This window comes from Marasmius oreades, chromosome 4 (genome assembly GCF_018924745.1).
Source record: "Marasmius oreades isolate 03SP1 chromosome 4, whole genome shotgun sequence".
Taxonomy (NCBI): Eukaryota; Fungi; Basidiomycota; class Agaricomycetes; order Agaricales; family Marasmiaceae; genus Marasmius; species Marasmius oreades.
Window position 1 is genome coordinate 2,668,946 of NC_057326.1, and position 17,895 is coordinate 2,686,840.

Consider the following 17,895-nt stretch of genomic DNA (forward strand, 5'->3'; position numbering starts at 1 on the left):
ACCGGAAAGTCAGTTTCAGGTGCACATGTGACCCGAAGAACAAAAATTATTAACTGGACTTGTATTATACGTAAACATGAAACTGGGATACCAAGTACGAAGGTGCGGGTACAGAACTCGAAGAACCACGCTGTCCTCGAAAAAGAAAAATCAAACTTTTTCTTCGGATCCCTCGTCGTGGTGGCCCTTGCCAGCGTGGCCGACTTCCTCATCGGCGAACAACCGTGCTCGGTACTTGTGGGAAGTGAACGGAGTACTGTTTTGGTACATCAGATCAATCTGTTCCAAAGACAGTCCTTTCGTCTGGAGTGAATTGTTGCAATTCAGTATTCTTCATGGGGGGCGGGAAGATCATAAAAACTGAATTGGCTTACTTCAGGAATGCAGAAGAGTGTGAACAAGATACAACAGGCACATGTAGAGCCCCAAATGAAGAATACTTTTACTTGGAGATCCGCATTTCCCGCTCCAGGGTTGACGAGGTAAGGGGCTGGACGGGGGAGAAAAAATAGGTTACTGGGTAAAACGGGGTTGAAAAGGGAGATAACGTACTCATAAAACTGATAGCCCAGTTCCATAGCCAGTTACTAGCAACAGAGAGGGACATAGCCTTGGCACGGACTTGCAGAGGGAATATTTCTCCTGTGATAACCCAAGCAATTGGTCCCCATGTACTAGCGAAGAAAGCCTGAAAGTAAAAATATCGATCAGAGCTTGAATACACCGAGACATATGGCAACATACGATGTAAATGCAAACGAACGCGATCAAGACTTTCTGGCCAGCGATGTTGTCGACGGAGACGGTGACACCAACAATAGCGACAATGAATTCACAGACACACATGCCAACAGCACCCCATATGAGCAGACTACGCCTTCCAAATTTCTCAACACCGTAAATGCCAGGAAGAGTCATCCCTACGTTCACCACATTTGTGGCGATGGTGATCAGGAAGGGATCCTTAATACCAGACGCTAGGAAGAACGTTGTGCCATAGTAGAAGATGAAGTTGACTAGTGAGGTGAATAGTGAATATCAGACTCTACCCGAGGAACCGAGAGATCAGTAACGTACTTCCAGTGAGTTGTTGCCATCCTTGGATAGCAATACCAGTCCAAGTTCGGAATGCAATTTTGTTTGAACTTGGCCTGAAACAGTCAAGATAGGAAGTTTCTCCGAGTGCCCTCTCGGCTTCCAAGTTGTCCGCGATAAGCCGTATCTCTTCCCGAACAACGGGATCATTTGGAGATGCGCCAGTCAAACGAGACATTGCAGCAGCAGCAGCATCAAGTCGTCCTCTCTTGATGAGCCAACGAGGAGACTAAACCGTGTTTGTTTCATGAGCCGTACAGTTATTTTTCTTTAAGGGAAAGGTTTCGACATTACCTCAGGAAGAAATGCCATTCCTCCGGCCAGTACGGCAGCCCATACGAACTGAATAGCTATCGGAATCCGGTATGATGAATGGTTGTCTCGGTTTTGAGTAGCATTGTTGACAACAGCCGCCAACAAGAGACCAATAGTAATTGCCCATTGATACAGAGAGACGACAGCTCCACGAATCCATTTCGGTGAACTGTCGTCGTTTAGGTTTAGTTATAGACAAATGAAGTGAAAAGTCAAGTTTTACCATTCAGACTGATACATGGGAATCAGGCAAGACACAAGACCGACACCAAGTCCAGCAAAAACTCGTCCGACGGCCTGTTTGAAAAGAACCCGAGTTGAGCCGCTTGATAATCAGATAGCAAAATCTAATGCACTTACGAATAGAGGCATTTCGGTTGCTGCAGTCTGCATCGCAACACCGACAGAGAACACCAAACAAGATGCGACGATACCCTACAGACTCGAGGTTAACTGCGGGCGACAACCTACGACAGTCGGAAGGAACATACCCATTTACGACCAACATAATCTTTGGAATGGAGAGTATTCAGCATAGCCAGTGACGGTCACATTCTAACAACCTACCTGCCATAGGTGCAGCAAGGAGAGCACCAAAGAACGTGCCGGCAGACAGAATTGAGACAACCAAGGATTCCTGGCCCGTGGTGATATTATACGAGAATTTCGGGTCATCGGGCGTTGGATGGCCAAAGGTATGCAACCAGTCCGGCATCACCTTGACTCCAGAAATCGTTCCAGTGTCGTATCCGAATAGGATCCCTCCAAACGCTGCAAACGCGGTCATCAGTATCCCCGCAAATCTGTTCTGTGAGCAGTTGAGTATTATGAAACGCGACGACGACAAAGAGGAAGCTAAAGAAATGACATACTTTGGGGGCGTTGGCACCAAGACCATCTCCAACTGCAATTGCACCTCCGGGCATGACTGCTTAATGAATCCGGTAAAAGAAGAGCAGTTAGAGGAAGGAAGGAAAGGCACTGACAGATGGACTGACCATTTTTATAGTGTTTTGTCACCCCCGGACGATGACTGTCTATACTTGAAACGAAACTCGCAATCCCGCCTGCAACGCAAACGGTGCTCTGTTCCACATGTAATCCCGCTACGGTTAAGAGCCTTTGAATGGCAAACGGCAAACGTTCGCCACAATTTTCCCGCGCGAGTGCACTGCCACTCGCTCACCGTTTTTTAAAAATAAAATCCCCAGCGTAGACTCGACATTCGTATCATAAATGCCTCCTGGGACCTGAACTGCCTGCTACAGTTAACGTTCTCATCGGCGCGTTCGTTTCGGTTCGGTGCAGATTGTCCAGTGATGGCCCGGGAATGTGTTCACCGTGTATCATCACATATAATTTTAGGTGGTGGGCCAATGGAGAGAGCTCGAGAACACCAGATAGGTAGGTGTACACGAGCAGGTATCATAGGTAAAACAATAAAAATTCATCACTTCAGTCTTTGCTGCTTTTCAGAGTGAAACTGGAAGGGAAATTCACCCTCAGCAGGCCAGTGTAATTCACGTACTTCACCTCTTTATTACGCACATTTCACAGGGGCGGAAATACAGCGAAATGGGTTTTCACCATAAAGGTTTGTGAAAGACGATTTTAGGTTGTGATATTCGTTAATTTTTCTTTGCACAGCGTATATATGTCTAATATGATTTTACTGTGAGTGGAATGTATACAATACACAATAGTAGCCATGGGCGTTGTCCGCTCGCCGGGGTTGCGGCAGCCTGGAAGATATGTGTAACTTGACAAGATAAACTCGCGTTGGGGGGGAGGGACTTGTAGCAAAGCCTTCACTCACATTTGGTAACTTTTACAGAACGAAGAACGCCCCTGTCTACATACAAAGCGGCGATAACGTGGTGAGTGGTTCCTAAACGTGTCAGGTGAATTGAATGCAGATGTAGATGTTACTCGACCGAAAAGTGGTGCACATATTAACTGGACATATATACGTGAACGAAGCAAATCGTAACAAAACTGGGACACTAAGTACGAAGTTACAGGTACAGAACTCGAAGAACCACGTTGTTCCCGAAAAAGAAAAATCAAACTTTTTCTTCGGATCCCTCGTCGTGGTGGCCCTTGCCGACTTCCTCGCCGGCGAACAATCGTGCTCGGTACTTGTGAGAAGTTAATGGAGTACTGTTTTGGTACATCAGATCAATCTGTTCCAAAGACAGTCCTTTCGTCTAGAGTGAATTGTTGCAATTCAGTATTCTTCATGGGGGGCGGGAAGATCATAAAAACTGAATTGGCTTACTTCAGGAATGCAGAAGAGTGTGAACAAGATACAACAGGCACATGTAGAGCCCCAAATGAAGAATACTTTTACTTGGAGATCCGCATTTCCCGCTCCAGTGTTGACAAGGAAAGGGGCTGGGAAAAAAAATAAGTGGCTGGGTAAATCGAAGTGAAGAAGGGGACAACGTACTCGCATACCCGATGCCGAAGTTCCATAACCAGTTACTAGCAGTAGACATGGACATAGCCTTGGCACGGACTTGCAGAGGGAATATTTCTCCTGTGATAACCCAAGCAATTGGTCCCCATGTACTAGCGAAGAAAGCCTGAAAGTAAAAATATCGATCAGAGCTTGAATACACCGAGACATATGGCAACATACGATGTAAATGCAAACGAACGCGATCAAGACTTTCTGGCCAGCGATGTTGTCGCCGGAGACGGTGACACCAACAATAGCGACAATGAATTCACAGACACACATGCCAACAGCACCCCATATGAGCAGACTACGCCTTCCAAATTTCTCAACACCGTAAATGCCAGGAAGAGTCATCCCTACGTTCACCACATTTGTGGCGATGGTGATCAGGAAGGGATCCTTAATACCAGATGCTTGGAAGAACGTTGTGCCATAGTAGAAGATGAAGTTGACTAGTGAGGTGAATAGTGAATATCAGACTCTACCCGAGAAACAGAGAGATCAGTAACGTACTTCCAGTGAGTTGTTGCCATCCTTGGATAGCAAGACCAGTCCAAGTTCGGAATGCAATTTTGTTTGAACTTGGCCTGAAACAGTCAAGGTAGGAACTTTCTCCAAGTGCCCTCTCGGCTTCCAAGTTGTCCGCGATAAGCCGTATCTCTTCCTGAACAAAAGGATCGTTTGGAGATGCGCCAGTCAAACGAGACATTGCAGCAGCAGCAGCATCAAGTCGTCCTCTCTTGATGAGCCAACGAGGAGACTAAACCGTGTTTGTTTCGTGAGCCTTACATTTTTAAAAAACGGAAAGGTTTCGACATTACCTCAGGAAGAAATGCCATTCCCCCAGCAAGTACGGCAGCCCATATGAATTGAATAGCTATCGGAATCCGGTATGATGAATGGTCGTCTCGGTTTTGAGTAGCATTGTTGACAATAGCCGCCAACAAGAGGCCAATAGTAATTGCCCATTGGTACAGAGAGACAACAGCTCCACGAATCCATTTCGGTGAACTGTCGTCGTCTAGGTTTAGTTAAAAGAAAGGAAGGAAAAGGTCAAGTCTTACCATTCAGACTGATACATGGGAACCAAGCAAGACACAAGACCGACACCAAGTCCAGCAAAAACTCGTCCGACGACCTGTTTGAAAAGAACCCGAGTTGAGCCGCTTGATAGTCAGATGGTGAAATCTGGTGTACTTACGAATAGCGGTATTGCGGTTGATGCAGTCTGCATCGCAACACCGATAGAGAACACCAAACAAGATGCGACGATACCCTACAGACTCGAGGTCAACTGCGGGCGACAACCTACGACGGTCGAAAGGAACATACCCATTTACGACCAACATAATCTTTGGAATGAAGAGTATTCAGCATAGCCAGTGACGGTCACATTCTAACAACTTACCTGCCATAGGTGCAGCAAGGAGAGCACCAACGAACGTGCCGGCAGACAGAATTGAGACAACCAAGGATTCCTGGCTCGTGGTGATATTATACGGTAATTTCGGGTCATCGGGCGTTGGATGGCCAAACGTACGCAACCAGTCCGGCATCACCTTGATTCCAGATATCGTTCCAGTGTCGTATCCGAATAGGATCCCTCCAAACGCTGCAAACGCGGTCATCAAAATTCCCGCAAATCTGTTCTATGAGAAGTTGAGTATGAGAGGCGACGACGACGACGACGAAAGAAGAAGCTGAAGAAATGACATACTTTGGGAGCATTGGCACCAATACCATCTCCAACGGCAATTGCACCTCCAGGCATGACTGCTTAATGAATTGGGTAAAAGAGCAGTTAGAGGAAGGAAGGAAAGGCACCGACAGTGCGAATCTAGATAGAGTGACCATTTTTATAGTTTTTTGCCCCCTCCGGACCCTGTCAGAACCTAGTTCCGGGATTCTTTCCAGTCAGATGGAACCTCGTGGAACTTCGCCTACAGCGTAAACGGTGCCACATCGGGTAAGTAGCATGACTGGTCCCACATGTGTGCGAATTTTTTTTCAATCCCGCTTTGAATGTGGAGTCTGTATGGGGCATCAATGCATCAGGGCCATATTTTGATTTTGTTTGTCCGGGTGGATTCCTCTCTACATCCGGTATCAATCGGGTAAGCGCTGCCTTTCTGGACTTTGTCTGGACTGCCCTTGCGCCAAAAAGGCATCGTTTGTCCAGGGGACTCAGGACACAAGCACCAGGCTTTCGGTGCCCTACATCGGACCACATTGGGCGTCGATTGGGCATGTCGTATGTGCATACCTGGGAGCACATGGTTGCGCGGTTATGGAGGGAAAGCGATCAGTTCAGTTCTCGTGATCCATTATTGTAACCCTCCTGTTACCTGTCGACATCGAAGACTACTTATAGGTATCCTGCGGGAAGCAAGTAACCTACATTTAAGCTTTGGAACAGAAAAAAGTTACAATCAATGATGAGAATCCGCTGCATCCGTTTACAGCTTCGTGATGATCCTCGTGCTCTAGGGACTGAAGTACTGAAGGCTTTCCCAAAGGCGTTCCACGCGTTCAGAATATTTTTTCTGCGCGATACTTGCCTGCTCCCCAGGGTGTCAATCTGTTCGAAAAGCCCTTTGGTCTATGTAAGCGGAAGGGTCGGGCTTTGATTGTGGGGAAAAGGAACGCCTAAAACACGGACCACGGAACGCAGACAAGGGTGAAAATAACAAACAACACAACAGCGACACGTCGAACCCCAGATGAAGGGGGAAAACCAGTTCCACAGCCAGTTCAGTGTTCCAGGCAATAGGCCCAAGGTCTTGGCAGAGAACGCCTGATGAATGACAAGAAAAGTGAGCGTATGTTTCCTGCTCGAAAAAAAAACGGCGGCAATATAGATGCAAACAATGTGATCAGTACTTTACTTTCTGACCAGCGATGAATCGATGTCAATGACCCCACAGAGCCACACCTTCCCAATCGCTCGACACCCCACATACTGCAGGGTCATTGCGAGCTTAACGCTATTGGTGAGTATGGCGGGATTCGATATTGCAGAAGTGTGATGAAAACTTCGGTGCCTGATAATCAAGTAGAAGTACTGAAATCTTAGGAGGGACATGAGATGGAGGAGATGGAGGATCATCGCAATATGGTTTAGGTTCACCTGCTGCCATGCTTGAATGAATAATTCCGTCAAGGTTCGCAGGCTGCGGCAATCTTGTTGCGATTTGGTCCGAAGCAGTCAATGTACGAACTTTCTCCCAATGCCTTCGCGCGACTTCTTCAATCACATTTGATGCGAGACTCTGGTAAGAATGAGTATAGCAGCCCAAACGAACTGAACAGCAGTGGGGATTCTAAGAGGAATAGGAATGGTCGGCTCTGTCTTTCGATGAATTGTTGACGGTGGCAAGCAGAAGGGCACTCGTAATGGCTCATCGATACATAACTGCTCCTCGGATCCATTCAGGGGTACCGTAGACGATGTATCCGACTGATACTTATGGACTAAGCAGAAATGGAACTGGCACCGACTCAGATCCCTGCATAAATATGTCCAGCGCGTCAGACGGTGAATAAAAGGAGCAGAGAAGCTACCGACGAAGAGAAACGGCGACCATGGTCACACAGACAACCAGCTCGGTGGATGATGGTGGATGAGGTGTAAGACTCATTTGCCCTGTCCGAGCCTCATTTCTTTGACTCCGCTGATAATGCCTGTATCGTAGCCGAAAAGAGCCACCAAACATGGCAAAGCAGGACAGAAGGTTTGTTGTGTGAGATGAGGTCAGAGTCGAAAGAAGAGTATGAGTGTAAGGACGGCAAACCTTCACCAACGCCCTCACCGGCGGCGGTTACGACTGCACCTCCTGCATGACTTTGGGGGTAAGGGGAAAGATTTGAAGTTGGGAGCTTCTTCGCGCACGATCCCGGACGTCTTGCATTCGATCAACGTCAAACGCGAAGCTAACCTGCAGTGATCTGCAGTCCACAGCGGCGCGCAACGCTTCTGTAATCGCGCTGTCCAATGGAAGGCGTGATAAGAGTTATTGGTTTGCGTTGAAAAACAACTGCGACTCAGGCTCAACGACTCCACGTTTTTTCCATCCACCCCAAGAGTTGATAAAATTTCATGAAGATACGTAGTAAGATTCAACTGTTGTGCACAACCTCGAGGACAGGACAGAGAAGGAGATGGAACAACCGACACAACCGGCTCGTAGTCACAGTCACAGCGTAAGAAAACTACTGTTTTCATCCCTCAGAAAATGGGCCAGACAGCATCCTCTCCTGTTACCAGCTCATCACAATCCCCAGTTGACCACCAATCTCTCAAGTCCGGATCTCTTCAATGTCCGGTAGACCATGAAATCTCCAAAAGCGCATCTCATAAACCTGCCCAATGCCCTGTCGACCACGAGTCTCTCAAACAATCTTCCCAAAAGCCTGCTCAATGTCCCGTAGACCATGGATCGTCCATGTCTTCTCTCAACCAAATGCCCACGCTGTCGCAGGCACCAGCACCGAATCAGACGATGGAACTTCCAACTGCCCGCACCTCCTCTTCAATACCTCGGGATGCCTCGGAGAAGTGGGAATATCCCTCACCCCAGCAGTTCTACAACGCGCTAGTAAGAAAGGGATGGGAGACACCAGAAGAACATGTTGAGACTATGGTAGACATCCACAACTTTCTCAACGAACAAGCGTGGCAGGAAGTCTTGAAATGGGAGAGAAGACAGGCCAAGTGAGTAATAAGGACTCGAACTGCTGACCCGTGCTCACATTTACCCCTTACATTTAGTGATGATAAAATCCAATTGGCACGGTTCAAGGGGCGTCCTGGAGAGCTTTCTCCAAAAGCGAGGTTCTGGCTATTGGCCGGATGGCTGCTCCCTGGCCGGTTCAAGTAGACCCTATGTTCCTCTCCTTCAAGCTTCCCGACTGATTCTTTATCACAGTACTGAACCTCCCTTCGACCGACACGACTGGATCGTCCGACGATCGAAAACTGGCGAGGAAGTTCGTTATGTTATAGACTACTACTCTGCACCGCCAGAACCGGACGGCTCTCCAGTCTTTTCTTTGGATGTTCGACCGGCGTTGGACAGTCTCGGTAGTATCAGGGAGCGAATTGCAGTGGCAACAGAAGAGGCTTGGACTAGTTATAGAGAAAGCACTCCAAGTCGAGGCTAGATGAAATATATTTATTTGTCCCTGGATAGAGTCGTAGTGCCTCCCTAGCTCAGATCCTCCCGATATTCATATGTACCAGCTCTTTCTTTGATACCCATAGTCGAACGTTAACGAGCTGCATTTTTTGCCCGGGCCGGTAACACTCGGCGTCTCGTGCGACAAAATATTCGGGTTTTCGTCAACGCTCGGAACCTCCTCTCACACCAATTTCCCTCTCTCTATGCTTCCTCGACATCTCCAAAATCTTGTTTTAAGGAATGCATCTCGGAACAAGAGAATTATTCTTCAACGTCATGCTCTTCCACTAGTAACAGCCTTTCGCCCACCGAAAACAGTCGGATTTCATTCATCCTCAACAAATAGAAACGAACTCCCAAAGTCACCCTTCCAAACATTCGTTGACGTACTCAAGGACGAGTTGAAGAAAAATAGGGAGCTACAGGATAATGTTAAACAGCTGCAGGGAGATGTTGACAAGTTTCAGGATTCCGAGGCCATGAAGAGAGCGAAGGCTGCGTATGAGCGCGCCAGAGTATGTTAGCTCGACTACGTATAAAACTTGGACCTGACGTGTGTCCCTCTTTTCTGATAGCTCACTTCAAGCATCAAGGAAAATCCGCGACTTCGTGCAGCGGCAGAAGAGCTGAAAAAGCGCGGTATTAAAGTCGGAGATGCAGTATCAGAAGCTCTCAAGTCAATGGAGGAGAGTGAAATCATGCGTGCTGTAGGTCTACTCTCTGAGTTTTGTCATAATCTCAACCGCTGAACATGGAATGTGGGGACACAGATTTCAAAGGCTTCTGCAGCCGTTTCTTCGACTATAGAAAAATCTACGGAACCAATACGAAAAACTGCAGCTTACAAAGCCCTTTCTGAAACTCTCATCGACGCGTTGGACGATAGTGGTAGCGCGAAGCATGCTGGATTCGAAGAAAAAGAGGCAAGGAGATTACGCAGACAGAAACGGTTGGAAAGGGCAGGACGGGATGGTGGTCTAGGACCTGGATCTGCTCGTGTTACCATCGACCCGGAGTGAGTTCCCGTTCATATCCTTGCTTTCTCCTTCATATACCAACATTTTCCATCTCTTCCGTTTATAGCGCTGGCACATCCGTAGTCCTTCACAAAGACTCACCGCGACAAGAAAAATGGAACCAGATGAAAGAGAACAGCCCCGTCCTGAAATCAATCTTTTCTGTGAAGCAGTCGTTTGACGAGTCGGAGAATCCTATCGTCTCCACCGTACGATCCGTGACGCAAACGATAGGTTCTTGGTTTGAGGAGAATGAGACAGCACAGGTTATGCGGATGATGAAGATGTTTGATCCTGGTTTCAATATGAGCGGCTTTGAGAGAGAGCTAAGAGAGTATATTGTTCCTGAAGTCGTCGATGCGTATCTGTCAGCGGATCAAGAAGCGTTGAAAGCTTGGTGCGGTGAAGCGGTAAGTTTTTTGAATGTTTGTGGTGTTTCGGTCCTCGCTCATTGCGTGAATAGACCTATAACCTGTTATGGGCAACTATGGAGGTGTATATGAAGCAAGGGCTCGTTAGTGAAAGTAAAGTGTTGGATATACGGCAGGTCGACGTATGTATATTCCGGCCATCCTTCCCCCTTCCCCTTTCGTTGACGGAAGATTATCTCTTAGGTCCATACCGGGAAAGTCCTCGATAACAATATTCCCGTATTCATCGTCCAATTTAATACACAAGAGGTACTTCTTTTCCGGAATGCCAAGACGAGTGAAGTCGCGGTTGGTGCAGAGGACCGCGTCGAGCAATGTACATACATCGCCGCTATCACTAGAGTAGAAGAGGAATTAAGTAACGAATTAACAGGGGGCTGGAAAGTTATAGAGGTTCGTCAAATCCAGTCTAATTGAGATCCTGGGTCTGATTCTTCTTTCCTAGATGGGTCGTCGAAGTGCTAGAGCATACCTGTGATACCTTGATGACATACGAAAAGTACGGATGTATCCTATAGATTTTCTAATAGTAATAGCGTACGTAGAAGCCCGGATAACAATTCACCACTCATACACCGTGAACTCTGTTTGAAATCGTTCAAACTGGAATTGACACAGACTGTCCTTTCTATGATGGACCTTGCGTTACGACAGAACAACAGATAATTTAACATACAACATACAACAGCGAGATATCGTTAAATGTGAAGATTCATATGCAAACCATTATAGATATACACCTGCCCAGTACTGTCACCTCTGTGTAAACGCTGCATTTATAAACAGTAAAGGCGTAAATGCAACAAGGACTTACACAACAAGTTCATGCTCGTCCTGCGATCGATCTCCAACAGAAAGACATCCAATATCAGCATCGGCTTCCAGCAAGATTCTCCCGTTCTCCGGATATTCGCGTGTCGGTGACAGACTCCATAATCGTACACATCCTAAAAAAGCACATAATCATTGAATGGTAAACCCATAGAGAAATTGTAGGGGCCACACCATCATTTCCACCAGTCACTAGCCCCAGTCGTTGCGAAGACGGCAATTGTATCCATCCCATGCTGGTCACGCCATAGCCATAAGATTTTTCGCCGGGAAGTACACGACTAGGTCCCGTATGTTCAAAGTCGTAAACTATGCCCCTTTCGATCATCCGAGTATCATAAACATGAGTCCGATTATCGTTCCGCGCTACCGCCAAAAAAACCCCATCAGAGCTGAAAACGGCTGAGTTCACGGCTCCTTCAGGCTCATCTTCACCTCCACGCGGCGTCAAGAATCGAAATTCAGGAAGCGCGACCTGTTTAAACGCTTTCTTCTGCTTGGTTGAAACATCATATAATCGCAGTGTGTTTGTAGTCTTTGTACTTGTAAACAAAGCTAGTGTTTTGCCTGAAGGATGCAAGTTCCAGACCAGCATGAAAAAAGAAGTGCGAAAAACCTACCATCTGTTTGCAGCGCCAACGCATCTCCAGACTCTTTGTCGGCGTCCAAGAAGTACGGCCTTGTTGAGTTAGTGTCAAAGCAACTGTGCGTTCCCTTCCATACATCAAATTGTTCGGACTCCGAGCTTGCGAAAAGGTAGTCGGAGGTGGGTCCTATGCCCCATAGCATGCTTAGAGCCTTTTCACCTGTTTCCCGTGAGATACGGAATGTCAAACTGGTATCTGCTGGTAAACCGTGCCATAGGGTGATATTTCTATTGATCTAGGTCAGGGAAACGGTCGGTCAAGATGATATACTCCTACTTTTCTGCAATGGCAAGTATTGTTTCTCGAGGGTCGGGTTTGAACAAAAGGCGGCTTGGGGGGCTGTCGAATGGGATGTCGTCTGGGGCAGCGTAAACGATACAGGTGTGGGACGGCAAAAATAGACCAACCGGCTCGATCGGACTCCAAGTCCTCTTGCAATGTCTCAAGTTCTTCTTCAGAGTAATTTCTCTGCTCGGGACGTACATCCCAGTTTTTCCAAATGTGGACTTTTTTGTCATTCCCAGCAGAGACCAAGACGGTGCTAAGAAAGTAATCTCTTAAGTCGAACCGTAAAACCAACAACGGTCCACGCACCCATGTGGTTCAAATTGCACATCGTTCACGCTGTAATGCTTTGTCCAGGGTTCCCCGACCTTCCCTGTTTAGGGAGATATCAGGACACAATCCACATCAACGAGGGATATCTCATACTCCGGAGAACGCTCTGATGACCATGTAGAACTAACGGTAGTGATGACGATTCCTCCCATACGACTAAACAGCCACTCTTGTTATAGTGATTTGGGGCCTCTGAGATTGGTCCATGTCAAAATTTCAAGCGACACTCGGCTTGTGAAAATGTGTACCACACCATTTGGACCATCTGGCGAACCGCCGATAACACAACTTGCAATAGCCACGTTTCCTCTCCTTTGAGCGATTCTCCCAACGGCTGTGTACAGTGATTTGAGTGAATGGGTTTTCGAATGGGTACAAACACTTCAACATACGACCAGAAGACTGTTTGAAAATCGTCTTCATGATGTTGTGTTCGCTCACAAACAGCCTATTGTGAATGCCGCTTAAGCGTATGCGACGTCGAGGTTTCTTTAACGGATGCATCGCGTGAAGCTGGAAAATGTCTGGCTCAGGTTCAGTCTACGTACATGAGACACGCCAACACTCACGCCCGTCCAAGTAAGCAGCGGACTATCCAGTTCATCCGAGTCAGAAACTTCCGTTTCTTGATAACGAATCTGCTTGCTCGTCATACGAATGGTTTGTTTCCTTGGTGGTGGGGTAGAATCTTCGAGGCGAAGGCTGCTCATGTCTTCGGGAAGCTCTATTCGTGGGACTTCATCATCAGAACGATACTTAAAGGAAAACATCAGACGGACTCGGAGGGAAGAATTGGATATGGGAAAGTACTGACCTTCGCGTCCGCCAACATGTTTTCAAAGGCCTCCTCTTCCTCCTCTTCAGAGTTTAATTCTAGTCCATCGTCTGCTTTCCACCGCTATCATGAATGTCAGTTAGAGAAATGAAGTATAAGAATGGGTCAAACTTTTTGGAAACTTGAAACTGGTGAACCGTGAGGAGGGGCAAATACTGGCGAGACCGAACGTTTAAGTGACTTCGTTGACTATGAAAAACGTTGATTATAGTGAGAGTTGTACAATATTCAGGGAGCACATACGTCTGCTCTGAGAAGGACACGTTGTATGAGATCCTCGTCTTCATCTGAAGATATTGTTATGTATTCTTGAGGAGCTTTCGGATCTTGGGCATTCCTAGAATGAGAACTTGTACTCAAGCTGGCCTTATGTGCGTTAACACCTGTACGTCTTCGCTTAGGCTCTCGTTTATTGAGGTCTGCTCGGGGACTCCGCTTCTTTCCAATATCCCAGTTGTGATGATACCCAGCACTAGCTGAAGACGAAAAAAACAAAAAACATTATAAACAATTGCTCAGACCAATACATGCACACATACATGGAGGGTCGTCAATACAGATTGTTGTAGTTTTCTTGATACCCTTCTGCGTTAAGTCAAACGATTCCGCTGACGTGCCAATGATCTGTATGTCATCGTCGGACATTACTCTGTCTCTGATACTAATAGTAATAGTCGGGAGTTGGAGGAGATGTGTATGTGGTCACATGACTCACGCGTTGCAGTGTAAAAATAAAACTAAGCAAAAATACTGCTACAATCACTGAATGAGAAAGAACATCTTAACCCTTCCCGGTGGCTCTCAATGTCATGTCCTCCAACGATATTGGCCTATAGTCCTCCGTCGGGCCACCGATCCCTTCTTCAGAAGCCCACACAGCATCGTCCAGGATGAAGACCAACAAACCACCCTTTCCACCCGCTGAAAGACTAACTCTGAACAAAGGCAGCCTCGACTTCTCATGTGCTTTGCCGGTAGGCATGAACATCAGATTATGTGAGGCAGCGAACTCCTCAACAATAGATCGGAACGTAACTTCATGTGCAAGTGAGGACGGCTTGTGCTTGTGTTGAGAGGAGGATGTCGTAGAGGAAGAAGTAACGGCTTGCTTTTCGGCTCGGTAATCGGGTTTGAGTAAACGAGACGGAGCATCCGGACCCAATTCCATTGCCTGGTGCATGAGCTGTAGGCCACGAGTAAACCCTGGTAGATTCCTCATTGATTCGGGGAAGCTCTCTTTCCAGATATCATACCACTGCGCTACTTCACCCAAACTGACTTTGGGTTGAATGAGCCAGATATGAAGAACGTCGAGCCATTTGGGGAAGAACTCGGTCTCCAGGATTTGAATGAGAATTGAAGGACGAAGTAGGCCGCTCCATAATAGAACTCGTTGGAGAGGTTCCATGTTCTGATCGCGAGGATTGACTTGGAAGTCATTCCGCAAAGTAGCGCCAAGCTTAGGGACGATGTACTTGAGCAAGATATTATCCCACTCGACGGCATCAAACACCTGACAAGAACAAAATAATCAGATGAGTATAACAGTGGACCTTGAAGGCCACACTCACTTCTTTCCAAGCTTTCAGATCCTGTGGAACCTCATCGCCAACGGCCCACTTCCTTAACAATGCCTTCACTTTCCTTCGAGCTTCTCCTAAGAATTCTTCTATCCTGAGACCAACATGTGGCAACCACGGAAAGACAATCGCATGTAAGGACACTTCATCCAGCTTTGGATTCCAGTCAGCGACCGCTTTCCGGACTTTCGGTAAAATGAGTTGGTCGAGTATATTATCCCGAACGAAGTCGGGAAGATACGTTGACCACGCTTCATATAACTTGACCACAGGCTGAGGTGTCTCTGGGGACCATTCATTGTTGATAGCCGCACGCACTCTCGGTAGCCATACGTTCCACAAGAGACTTTCAAAGGGGGTCATCGATTTCTCGCTAGAGAACACGATATACTGTCAGTAAAGAGATCAATACTATCCGAAAGACAACATACATTTCACTGGGATTTGCGGACAAGGTTGTACTGCCATAACGATCTATCTGCATTTCTGGTGGCTTCTCCTGACTCACACGCAGGCCTCGCCTCCAGTTCCGGAACGTATCCATGAAGGCCGTTGGATCCTCAAGGGGATTCCATTGTGCCACCATACGCCGTACCTGTGGCAAAAATCGGAGCGTCATGAGCATGATTCGAACTTGAGCGATGGTAATACACACCAGTGGCGCGATGGCGGCGACAATCAATTCGTCTAGTTGATACTTTACGAACTCGTGCTCATACTCCGATGTAAGCTTGTAGAATAGTGGCGAGAACTGATCCAAAGACACTTCGTAAGCCGATGCCAGTTCCTTCGCTTTGGAGTCTATTTGCGTTGCAACAAGCTGTACCTGTTGTAATCTGGCAATCACTAGGGCGATTGGATGGTCAGGAAAAGGAGATAAGTTAGTGTCAGAAGACTCACACTCGGCTTCGTCGTCAACTTTTTTCCGGAGGCGAACATCCTCTTGAGTTACGACTCGTTTGCGTTCCTCCAATGACTTCGCTTCACGAGCAAGTCCATCTAGATCACTCTTACACGTCTCTGAAATCAGTCGAATATTATGCCTCACTTCGGGTATTCGGGTAGGGTCGATAGAAGGTGTCCAGGTGTTGAGAGATACTTCCGCCAATGAACTGACTTCTTTGGGCTGTAAAACGTGTTAGAGACATTCCACTCAAAACAGCAAAACATGTAACTTACTACTGCCCCTGTTGCATCAATAATTTGCCCAATGCCCGTGGACGGAGGCTCAACGCCAGCTTCAGCAATAATTTGCTCGTACGTTTTGTGCTCAATCTTGGTCTTGACTTTCTTGGGTTTCTTCCAAATATCCGACCTCTTCTCCTTCGCCTCTTTTTGCTTCTTCTTTGCCTTCCGAACCATGGGGTCGTCGTCGTCGTCGCTTACCACTTCACCACGCCTCCGTGCTTCCATTTTCGACTGGTTGGTCCTTTCCTTGAATCCACGGAAGGCGATACCAGCACGCTCAGGTCGCAACTTGCTCTCCACAGGTGTCACTATTCCCTCTCCCGAAACACCAAGGCCAGTGCCGGACTTCCAACCCATCTTCTCGAGCATACGAGCACCGAAACTGCCTGAAACTTTAGCAAACTGCATCTGATCCGAGTGACTGAGAGGAGTGACTGGTCGAGATGACTTTGCACCTCGAATAAATGATGTTGAACGACTGCCAGCAAAGGATGTGGGCATATCATCGGATTCAGAAACTCTGAATGACGAACTAATTCCACTTCGACTCGAGGATGGAAGAGATCGTGAGGATGAAATGCTTGTCGCTTCAGGTGTTTCACCGATAGTCGAAGCCAAACGGGATGCACCGATACCGCCTTTTGCAAAAGAGGGCGTTGAGGTCCCGCCTGCCGAGCTCCCTGTGCCTACGCCAGACCCTATTCCACCCCTAGACCGCGTACCAATACCGCCAAGCCGAGTTGTGGACATTGAATCGTCCTCGTCTTCCTCATCCTCTCGTATTCGAGGAGATGGGCGCCTGGAGGGTTCAGATTCGTCAGAAAGATCCTCTGCGACCTCACCTTCAACCTCACCCTCCTCATCAGAGTCACCACGATCCTGATCTCCATTCCCTTCACCGTCCACATCCATTGCGTCGGCCTTTTCACTCTCCTGCGACTTTTGGCCAGTGACAAACGCGGGTGCCTTTGTCCAGTCACTTCTCTTGGATCTTTTGCCTTTTCTCCCACCACGACCGCTTTCTTCTTCATCACTTTCGGCAAATACGCCATAAAGGGCATCTTCTTTACCGTTCTTGCGTCTACGTTTCCGCTTATAAGGGTCTTCGAAGAGAGCTCGCTCTTCACGCGCCTCTGGGTCTTCATCGAAACCGAAATCAGTGTTTTCGGCATCCAAGTTTTCGACGTCGGAGTCCGAATCTCCGTCGTCTTCAACGAATCTCTTCCTGCGAGCCATGCTTCTGCGCGCCCTCTCGAAGGGATGCCTTTAGTGTGGAACCTGGATGTTTAGGAAGGTGCTTATGTAACACGGGAGTGAGATAAGCGCCCGCGTTGACGCGTCGGACATTCAGACTCACACCTATTAGCGCTGGGCATCACAGTCTCGGACTTCTTCTCAGCCCACTTAGTGCCCCAAGCGCTCAGGCGGGCCTTGCTCACATTTGGTGTTCTTTGGCAACGCATAAGACCACGGACATTCACCTCCCTCCCATTTTTCGCGAGCCCAAGCCGGCCTTCGGCAAACCCACCTACTGAGAGATAGAGATAGCATGAGTGGATATTCTACAATATAGCATAACATATAAGCTCGTACCACACTTGATTGTATCACACAACCCTAGTCCCTTATTCTAAGCCAAGAAATGAAACTAGCTTATCTACGTCACTGACGAAATGGCTCTGAATGCCAGCCCTTGAAAGC

General features: G+C 47.5%; 6 protein-coding genes across 6 annotated transcripts; 2 read left to right on the forward strand and 4 right to left on the reverse strand.

Annotated features, from left to right (window-relative positions):
• Positions 1–32: 32 nt before the first annotated feature.
• Positions 33–2,520, reverse strand: E1B28_007670 (uncharacterized protein). The gene is made up of 12 exons (XM_043152435.1): positions 2,409–2,520; positions 2,283–2,341; positions 1,978–2,218; positions 1,902–1,921; positions 1,771–1,845; positions 1,634–1,707; positions 1,390–1,579; positions 1,078–1,324; positions 745–1,016; positions 553–688; positions 375–490; positions 33–303 (listed from the first exon to the last, which is right to left on the reverse strand). The coding sequence occupies exons 2-12, from the start codon at positions 2,334–2,336 to the stop codon at positions 151–153; spliced, it is 1,578 nt and encodes a 525-aa protein (XP_043010521.1). The 5' UTR covers positions 2,337–2,341; positions 2,409–2,520; the 3' UTR covers positions 33–150.
• Positions 2,521–3,199: 679 nt separating this feature from the next.
• On the reverse strand, positions 3,200–5,738 carry E1B28_007671 (uncharacterized protein). Its single transcript, XM_043152436.1, has 11 exons — positions 5,589–5,738; positions 5,280–5,520; positions 5,204–5,223; positions 5,073–5,147; positions 4,936–5,009; positions 4,693–4,882; positions 4,385–4,631; positions 4,052–4,323; positions 3,860–3,995; positions 3,689–3,804; positions 3,200–3,617 (listed from the first exon to the last, which is right to left on the reverse strand). Exons 1-11 carry the CDS (start codon positions 5,640–5,642, stop codon positions 3,474–3,476), a joined length of 1,569 nt encoding a protein of 522 aa, XP_043010522.1. The 5' UTR covers positions 5,643–5,738; the 3' UTR covers positions 3,200–3,473.
• Positions 5,739–8,103: 2,365 nt separating this feature from the next.
• On the forward strand, positions 8,104–9,031 carry E1B28_007672 (uncharacterized protein; the record flags this gene model as incomplete). Its single annotated transcript, XM_043152437.1, has 3 exons — positions 8,104–8,582; positions 8,640–8,744; positions 8,797–9,031. The coding sequence occupies 3 exons, from the start codon at positions 8,104–8,106 to the stop codon at positions 9,029–9,031; spliced, it is 819 nt and encodes a 272-aa protein (XP_043010523.1).
• Positions 9,032–9,215: 184 nt separating this feature from the next.
• On the forward strand, positions 9,216–11,124 carry E1B28_007673 (uncharacterized protein). Its single transcript, XM_043152438.1, has 7 exons — positions 9,216–9,563; positions 9,624–9,755; positions 9,819–10,063; positions 10,132–10,474; positions 10,528–10,617; positions 10,679–10,888; positions 10,941–11,124. The coding sequence occupies exons 1-7, from the start codon at positions 9,252–9,254 to the stop codon at positions 10,971–10,973; spliced, it is 1,365 nt and encodes a 454-aa protein (XP_043010524.1). The 5' UTR covers positions 9,216–9,251; the 3' UTR covers positions 10,974–11,124.
• E1B28_007674 (uncharacterized protein) lies at positions 11,120–14,125 on the reverse strand. The gene is made up of 14 exons (XM_043152439.1): positions 13,966–14,125; positions 13,670–13,902; positions 13,538–13,615; positions 13,406–13,489; positions 13,161–13,346; positions 12,984–13,104; positions 12,845–12,925; positions 12,685–12,783; positions 12,568–12,631; positions 12,381–12,514; positions 12,250–12,331; positions 11,947–12,200; positions 11,310–11,893; positions 11,120–11,254 (listed from the first exon to the last, which is right to left on the reverse strand). The coding sequence occupies exons 1-13, from the start codon at positions 14,069–14,071 to the stop codon at positions 11,364–11,366; spliced, it is 2,052 nt and encodes a 683-aa protein (XP_043010525.1). The 5' UTR covers positions 14,072–14,125; the 3' UTR covers positions 11,120–11,254; positions 11,310–11,363.
• On the reverse strand, positions 14,126–17,654 carry E1B28_007675 (uncharacterized protein). Its single transcript, XM_043152440.1, has 7 exons — positions 17,049–17,654; positions 16,186–16,993; positions 15,907–16,132; positions 15,662–15,852; positions 15,438–15,601; positions 14,998–15,379; positions 14,126–14,939 (listed from the first exon to the last, which is right to left on the reverse strand). The coding sequence occupies exons 2-7, from the start codon at positions 16,942–16,944 to the stop codon at positions 14,208–14,210; spliced, it is 2,454 nt and encodes an 817-aa protein (XP_043010526.1). The 5' UTR covers positions 16,945–16,993; positions 17,049–17,654; the 3' UTR covers positions 14,126–14,207.
• Positions 17,655–17,895: the final 241 nt, after the last annotated feature.